This window comes from Xenopus laevis, chromosome 3L (genome assembly GCF_017654675.1).
Source record: "Xenopus laevis strain J_2021 chromosome 3L, Xenopus_laevis_v10.1, whole genome shotgun sequence".
Classification (NCBI taxonomy): domain Eukaryota; kingdom Metazoa; phylum Chordata; class Amphibia; order Anura; family Pipidae; genus Xenopus; species Xenopus laevis.
Genome location: NC_054375.1, coordinates 55,418,249 through 55,427,225, shown reverse-complemented (window position 1 = coordinate 55,427,225; position 8,977 = coordinate 55,418,249). Strand labels below are relative to the sequence as shown.

Below are 8,977 nucleotides of genomic sequence, written 5' to 3'. Positions count from 1 at the left end.
CCCACTGACACCTGGGCCCACCGGGAGTTTTCCTGGTATCCCTGTGGGCCAGTCTGACACTGAAATAAGATATCTCATTGGTTGCTATGGGTTAATGCATCTGGGCAAAACATTGTACATTTTATTATATGGGGTTAATATCTTCAAGCACACGAGACACACAGAAGACTTTAGTGCTTCAACAACAAAGTCTGCTTCTGAAGCAGAGGTGAGCCCAGCAGACAAGGTGCCCTAGGCAACCCAGACGGCCATCTTGCCCCCTTCAGGTTGCGCTCCCCTGTGCTGCTTTGTGTTTCCTTAAGGGGCCAGTTCACAGTTTTGGGTCAGGCTAAGGGCTAATTTTGGGATATGTCTGCCTGCACCAGGAGCTTACAACCGGGGCAAACAGCATATAAATTGCCTGGGACATTTGTTTTTGAAAAAAAACTTTTTGGTGCGGGAAACCATTTTTGGTGCGGGAAACCATTTTTGTAAATTGCTTCCAGTCAATAAAAATGTAATTGAAGTTCAATACAGTATCTTGGTTCTAAAAGTTGGGTAGGAAGCTTCAGGTCATAAGGAACTTTAGGATAAATAATTCAAACCACCGTCATTTATTGTACTTTAATAAGAACATGGAAACCCTAGTCAGCCCTTCACAAACTTAAAATACAGAAAATAAAATGAAAAGTATTCTACAATAAAGGACTTAAAAATGTGAATAAATGAACATATAAACAGAGCTGCAAGTGGCACTAAAGTACAGGTGTAGCAGTTATAGGCTAAGAACTACTCGAACCATATTCTGTGCACTGGTATTTGAAATTATGATGTTGGATTTCTTCAACCAACTGATGCAGATAAAAAGATCCCTTTTTATGCAGGGATTAAAACGAAAAAAAGACATGAAAAATGGTCAAAACGTACATATTCTGCAGCTTGCTACTGCAACTGTTTACACACCTTTAATGCCGTGGTTTTAGCAAGATGCCCAATAATGGCTTACTCTTGCAACATGAAGACTTTGTTCTGTTTAAAGAATCTAGGATTCTTACCTCATTGCCCACGCTCATTCCATAAATTCATCTACAGGGAAAAACGATGCTGAAAGGAAGACTAAATGCAATCCTTTTTGTCTAATGCAGGTAAACAGCTATGGTGTTCCAAAAGTTCTAAAAGTGTCTAAGCCCATGAACTGGTAACTTTCACTACAAACCTATTTATCTGAATAAATACACAAAGTTTCGACCCTTCAGCAACCCCAGGAAAAGCATCAAGCCCCCTCCCTGTCGTAGTCAGAGTGATAGCATATTGAACTATGCAGTTGTTTGGAACTAGTGTGGTCATCTGTTCTGTATTGCAGATAACTACAGGAACAAAGAATACATTTTCCTTTGCATTAGTTGGGTGTCATCATTTAAACACATTCTTAAGGTTAGTTTTTTTTTTCCTTGGGAAGTCTTTAAAGACTGAAAAATAAAGCATGAGAAGCGCAGAGCGTGTGCTCTTCTATATTCTAGTTCTGTATGGTGAGAGAAGCACAATTCTCCAGTGCTAGAGTAGTTAGACAACAAGGCAACATTATAAAAATGCCTTTCATTTGCGTTCAAGTGCATAAGTGGAACATGTCACTAGTTCTTCTGCTCTGAGGCTGTATAGAAAACCGTGGCTTGATTGAATAATTCCACGCAGCGTCCCAGGGGCTGCCTCTAACTGAAGTAACAAGTTCCCAATTGTGAAAACTGCTTGCAGCAAAAAATTCTCCAAAAAAAAAAAAGAAAGAAAAAATCCCAGTGTTTATGTTCTGGTCAGTCTACACTCAAAAGCCTTTAGTGTTCCAACAGCATCCTTTACAGCATGGTAAATAATATTCTTCACCTACAAAAAAAAACAGAAAACACTGTATATGGGAAACTATACAATATTTTGTTTTACAATTGAATCAAACAACAATAAAGGCATTTGCATTTTTGGCACCAAAATCCGCCACCTAGGTTGACAAAATGGTTCTGGGCTCAAGCAAGTAGGAAAGCTAATGCGAGCATAAGGGCTGTTTCTCAGTCTGCATTTTTCAGCAGACTGAGGTTTAGACTCTGTGTGGCATCAGCCTAAAATACATTAAAGGAGACATATTATGTAAATGCACTTATGTAAGTGCATTAAACTCTAGATATAGCAGGAATGTACTTTAAAAAGTAGAGTTTTCAGTTACTTTACTGAAAATTTCTGCAAAAACCCTACTAGTCCCGCCCATCTGTTCCACTTCCTGTCAGCTGAATTGTTTGGCTGTGCAGGGGAGCTGGCAGCAGCCAGCACTGTAGGATAGGAACCAATTAGCCGCTAGGCTGACCTGATAGAGAACAGATGCTTGCTACAGGGCTGTGATTGGCTGCCACACTCCTACTGTGTTTCTGGCAGGGACAGTTAGGACATGCCCACTCTTCATTTCAAACACGGACAGGGACAGCTCCAATAAAGGGGCCTTTTTTAAAGATAAAATAGATTTTGGGCAAAAGTAAAACCAGCACCATATAGTATACATTATTGCCTATTATTTCTAGCATTTATGTTTTGTCCCAGCAGCTCTGCATTGGGGGTTTGTTATGCTTTAACATACTACTAGTTTACTTTTTTTATCACTACATAAAGTTGACTACAGCTGGTAAAATGGGTTAAGGTTATTAATAGTGAAGAAAAATATAAAAGGCTGGCATTTTTTTTCTACTGCTAAATGGATTTCAACAATTTGGCACAGGGCTGGAATGCTTAAAGGGGATGACTACCTTTAGATTAACTTTTAGTATGATGTAGAGAGTGATATTCTGAGACAATTTGCAACTGGTTTTCATTTTTTTATTATTTGTGGTTTGAGTTAGTTAGCTTTTTATTTAGCAGCTCTACAGTTTGCAGTCCCAAATTATCCTAGCAACCATACATTGATTTAAATGAGAGATTTTGGGCAAAAGTAAAACCAGCACCATATAGTATACATTATTGCCTACAAAAATAATCCTTTATCCTATATGTCTCCTTTAATGGAACCTTAGACTAGAAACAGTATTGCCTACGTTGTTTTGTTGAAGGATGTAGTAAAGAGCCAAAATTAACAATAAGGCACACATGAATAAAAGACAGATTTATTAAAATATGTTTTGTAAATGTTTTCTTGGAATTTTGACTGCAAAATGAAGCTGACATTTACCTGTAGTTTATCCTCATGGTTTGTATGGGTGTTTGACAGATGTCTGAATTCCTGTGTCAGGCGGAAGCAATGCTTTACATGTTCTGGAGAAACAAAGTCCTCTGCTACCTTTATACAACTGTGCAAATTGTGCACCTTTGAAGAAAGAGGAAAAAAAAAAAAAATGACAGCAATAGACCATTTTGTCCTTTCTATCCTTAGAACAGTGCTTTCCAACTTCTCTCAAGTAGCGAGGCAATTATTTCTCACGCTGCACATTTGAGGGCTTGAGTTATATCATACAAAGCAATTTAGGGGGCCCTTGAACAGACTGAGGACCATAAAAATTCTATAGATTGCAACATCTGGCTAGGGTTTTCCAAATGGACAGCCCTGCATTAAAGTACAACAGAGGATACAAACAGTGAAACCAAATATTGGCTAAAGTTTATACACAGCAAAAATTATGGTTAATCTTCTGAGCACAACTGATTGCAACTGGACCTAAACATTGGTGAAATATTTTTTTTTTAAAGGGATCTGCCCTCTAAGCATATTAAAATTGACCTTGGAGTTCAATGAATTATAAAAGCACTTGGCCTGCTGCAGGCTTGTAATTTTATTTGTACATGGAACTAATCAGTGACTTCTAATGACCTTACATTATGACTGTCTGTAGTAAATCTGGTAGTAGCTTTTACAGGCAAACCTACCTGATGGGGTGCACCAGCTGGAATGAACACGGCATCTCCCAAAAACTGTACAATAGCCCAGCCTTGTACACCATATTCGTCATACAGCCGCTTACGCAGTGCCTGGTCTAAATACCAGCTTTGGTCATGGATTGGATCATGGTCTGCAGGATTTTCTTGTCCTTGCTCATCCCCTACCTTTAAATTTAAGCAGAAAAAAATAAGCACATATACCATTTGAAGAAACTATTCTAGCTAAACAATACCGTTTCAAAAATATCAGACCTTTCGGAGTAGCTCTCTAATCTTCTCTGCATCCTTTGCAGCGTAAATATGCCATAAAGCACCTGGCTTCTCCTTTCCATCATGAATACGTTTTTTTGTTACTTCATCAGCATCACCCTCCTCAATCGTCCTTAAAACCTCTAGGATAGTTTAAAAAAAAAAAAAATGTGCATTTAATCTAACAAATCATCTAAATATCAACTGCGGTTATGAAATTCCAAATTTGCTCAATCATATACCATCACTACAATCATGTCTCATGCTCCAAATAATGTAAGAAAGGGAGGTCTCCTAAGGAAAAACATGTTTTTGTTTATTTTTAAAGGGGTGGTTCACCTTTAAGTTAACTTTTAGTATGTTATAGAATGACTAATTATAAGCAACTTGTTATTTTTCATAATTTTTGAATTAGCATTTTTTAATTATTTGTATCTCTTTCCAGCTTTCAAATCTAAAAAAATATAAAAACATCTGTAAAGCTACAAATATATTCTATAACACACTAAAATTTAACTTAAAGGTGAACCACCCCTATAAGCCAAGAGGGTTGGGAAGAAAGCCATTATTTTATCAAAGATAACAGTTGCCTTTAAAGGGATACCTATACCTATGACAATATGTAAGAATTGTGTAAGAATTACTGAAGAGTTAGGAAATCTAGCAAGCTAAAAGTCCCCAAAGCTACCCTCAGTACAGAGGTACTTACCTGAGTGACACTCAACCCGAATAATGCATCTCTGTAGTTGTATCAGCGCAATCCTTCCATAGGCTGGAGTACGGTTTTCATTTGTAATTGGCCTATGGGGACTTTTGGCTCAATAGATTTTCATACAACTCTTTAGTAATGCTGGCATATCCCTACTGAATTCAGCATTCATTTAATGAAACTCATGAAATATACGAATTATGGCAAAAGACAAGAAATGTTTAGTGCCTATCTGTAATATAGAAATGAACAAAAAACACAAAAGTGCTCTGAAAAAAATAATTAAAATCATTTAAGGAGTTCAGAGGGCAATTTTATAATGTCTACATTTCAGAATTTAGATGGGGGGGAAATCATATGGTTGGAATTGAACTCAGTGGATGGTTGTCTTTTTATCCATCCCAAATTATGCATATGCATAAGTTTTGACTGTCTAGGCAATATTATCCCAATTAAATGTGTTCTTGTAATGATTAATAAAGAAAATGCCTACAGTTGGTTCTTACCGTCATCTTGACTGCTTTCCCTTACTGGAATCCCCACATATACCATAACGTTAACTGCATCAGACACATCCAAATGTAGATTAGTAGTACCTACACGTCGGTCGTCAGCAGTAATTAAACCTGAAAGATCAAAAGCAAAACACTTAATTAAAACACCCGGTGTTAAGACACCAATGGATTTTAGTATAAAATTAGCAGATAAAAATGCAAAATGCTCACTGATGTAAAAGTTCCAATGTCAAGAAGTGATCCTCTTCCTCCCTTCCTTATTCAAAATTCATAGGCAAACGTATGCACAGTAGAGCAAAAAAGGAGATTTTGTGTACTCACCGTTAAGAGCTCTTATCCAGGGAGGGAAGCCCTGTGTCCCCCAAGCGACTGAAGAGAAAGAGATTTAACGGGGAGTACACAAAATCTCAATTTCTCTAGGTCTGCTTGGGGGAAACACGGACAGTGGGGACATACCAAAGCTGTCCCCTGAATCAAGGGCGGGAAGTAGAGGCCTATGTGGAACCAGCCACTGCAGCCTGAAGTACCTTCCTGCCGTAGCGGATAAAGCAGATTTTCCTGCCCCTGATGAAGCCGATTTATCAGCGAAACGCGTAGGGCGGCATAGGTGGACGGTGGAGAGTCTAGCTCCCACTCGCTCCCCACGTAGATAGGCAAGTTGGCACGAGGGGAAATATTGGAAGGGAGGGCATGGGCATTGGGCTCTGTTAAATTCCTTGGCATTGAGTTATTTAATACTGGCAATCTACCAAAATGATTGACTGCAATTAATCCACAATTCCACTCTGTGCGGTTTTTATTTATATGTGGTTTTAAGGACATGGTCCTGCACTGCTTTATGTGTATAAAGCAGCGTGTTTGTATGTGAATGGGCAAATAGTTTTATTTAAACACAGAGTAAAAGTTACGTTTTAGATACATTGTTGCAATCACTATCTGAACTGGCCAGCTGGTGGCAGATTAAGCAAGTGTATTTAGTATACATTGTACTCCAAGTCTGTAAATAGTTGCCTATATTAGTATTTCTGACCTGCGGATAGTGGATTGGCCTAGTAATTTATTGTGCTCCCTCTGGTTCATTATTCCTGCCGTAGCGGGTGTCAGATGCCGCAAAGGTGCCAAACCGGTTAAATTTGGCAAAAGTATGGATTGAAGTCCACGTTGCAGCCTTGCACAATTTTACCGCTGAGGATTGGTTTCGAAAAGCCCAGGATGCACTCATTCCTCTGGTGGACTGTGCCCTGATTAAGTCTGGGGGAACCCAGACCCTGTGATGAATAGGATCTCTGGATGGCCTGTTTTATCCAGCGGGATATGGTAGTCTTAGTAGCTGGTGTGCCCCTGAGAGGGCCTGAGGGAAGGATGAACAAGGAGTCAGATTGACGGATGTCCTCGACCCGGTGCAGGTAACACTTGAGGGCCCTAACGGGGTCGAGGGTGTGCAGTGCCTCTTCCTTCGCATTGGAAAGGGATGGGCAGAAGGTAGGAATCGTAATTTCCTGGTTGAGGTGGAAAGTGGAAACCATCTTGGGAAGAAAAGAGGGAGAAGTATGAAGTACTGCCCTGTCGTTGTGGATGGTCAATAGAGGAGACCTACAGGAGAGGGCAGAGATCTCAGATACTCTCCGTGCTGAGGCAATAGCCAGCAGAAAAACGGTTTTCCATGTGAGCCACTGAAGTGGAATAGAATCCATGGGCTCAAAGGGAGTGTGTTGCAGGGCACGTAGGACTAGGTTTAAGTCCCAATTGGGCACCGGTGAACGTACCGGGGGCTTTATGTGGGACACTCCCTGAAGAAATATCTTAACATCGGGGAGCAAGTCTTTGGAACAGGATGGAAAGTGCCGAAAAACTGAGGTTTCATCAACCCGAGGGACATGTCTAGGGACAGTACCTCTTGTATAAAGTCTTACACAAGCAATTTAGAAAAATCGCACACCCTCAAAGAGATCAGCCCGGTGCACATCAGAGGATCAGCAACCTCACTATTGGATATGGAAGAAGAATATCGGCACACGAGGCAACTAGCGTTGCAGGAAACAACCTGCTCGTTTATTATGCGGTGATGCAACATTTCGGGGACACTCCCCTTTGTAAAGCCTCTTGTATAAAGGCCAGAAGGTGTGGAGTGGAAAACTTCAGTGAATTGAAACCATTACGTTGGCACCACCGATGGTAAGTGGACCATACCCGATGGTACGTCTTGGCAGAGACCGGTTTGCGGGCTGCACACATGGTAGAATGACTGTGTCAGAGAACCCCTTCCGTCTCAGGATCGCGGTTTCAGTAGCCATCAAATTGAGGTTGGCAGGACAAGGGTGAAGGATTGGACCAGAGTCCAAGGTTCCTCCACTGGGAGATGTACTAGATCCGAGACCCAGGATCGACGTGGCCATCTATGAGGATGAGCGTAATGTGTTCTCTCTTGATCGTTCTTGGAATGAACGCGAGATGGAAGTCTCAGGGAGAGGGGAGGGTGTCTGCTGCCAGCGCCAGAAGGTCCCTGGACCATGCAAAGAACTTTTCGATTAGGACGTGATCGACCTCTGGCGTCCCCCATCTTTGAGTGATCTTGTGGAAGATGTCACCCCGAGACCACTTGCCGGGATCTAGGGATTGTCTGCTGAGATAATCTGCTTCCCAGTTTAAGAGACCTGGAATGTAGATGGCGGACAGACGAGTCGGATTGCCCGTATGAAGGTTGATGTGAAGATGTCGTTCCGATAGAGACCAGCGACCCTGTGCTGACCGACCCTCCAGCACTGCTCCCCAACCTGAGAGCCTTGCATCTGTGGTGAGCAGTCGCCATTGTGGATCCCCTGGGGGTCTGCCCCTGGTCAGGTGACTGGTTTGCATCCACTAGAGAAGAGAGACTCGAGTCCTGCGGGATAGACACACCTCCAGGCCGCAAGAATATTCCACTGAAGCTCCCCGAGGTGATGCTGGGCGAAGGGAACTGCTTCTATCGTCGAAACCATGACTCCCAACACCTTCATGTAGAATCTCGCAGTGTGAGACTTCAAGAGGAGAGACCGCAAGAGAGTACGTAGATGCTGGACCTTGTCGCTGGGAGTTGAACTGCATCCTGAGGAAGACCAAGGATTGGCTCGTGGTTATCGAGGACTTGTCCAGGTTGATGAACCAACCCAAATCCTGTAACCGAACCATGGTGAAGTGCAACGCCTGCTGGGCCTCTGCGTAGGAAGGTGCCTTGATCAGGAGATCGTCCAGATAAGGAGTTATGGAGAAACCAGGAATTGGCCTGGGGACATGGCCGCAATTTCAGACCTGAGGGATTCCATCTCGAACCTTCGTGGTCGAATGAATGTATTGAGTTCCTTGAGGTCCAGGATTGGCCGAATAGATCCTTCCTTCTTGCGAACTACAAACAAGTTCGAGTAATCGCCTCAGAATCTCTCCTCGGTCGGAACAGGGATGATGACCTCTGAACGCATAAGCTTGTCAATCGCGTTGTGCAGCGCCTGAGCCTTTTGACGCCCCTGAGGATATCTGGACATGAAGAACCGTCAGGGCGGGAGCGAAGTGAATTCTAGGTGGTAGCCCTGACTCACGACCTCGTGTACCCAGGCGTCGAGTCAGATTCTTCCAGGAGTCGGCA

General features: G+C 42.1%; 1 protein-coding gene across 2 annotated transcripts in view; it reads right to left on the bottom strand.

Moving 5' to 3' along the window:
- Positions 1 to 588: 588 nt before the first annotated feature.
- Positions 589 to 8,977, bottom strand: part of kdm3b.L (lysine (K)-specific demethylase 3B L homeolog) — a 40,330-nt gene continuing 31,941 nt past the window's right edge. For both annotated transcript variants that reach the window (XM_018252290.2, XM_018252289.2), the window contains exons 20-24: positions 5,350 to 5,469; positions 4,138 to 4,277; positions 3,874 to 4,050; positions 3,182 to 3,316; positions 589 to 1,857 (exon numbers count right to left, since the gene is read on the bottom strand). In XM_018252290.2, coding sequence (XP_018107779.1) covers positions 1,777 to 1,857; positions 3,182 to 3,316; positions 3,874 to 4,050; positions 4,138 to 4,277; positions 5,350 to 5,469 — 653 coding nt within the window. In that variant the 3' untranslated portion in view covers positions 589 to 1,776. The remainder of the gene's footprint in view (positions 1,858 to 3,181; positions 3,317 to 3,873; positions 4,051 to 4,137; positions 4,278 to 5,349; positions 5,470 to 8,977) is intronic.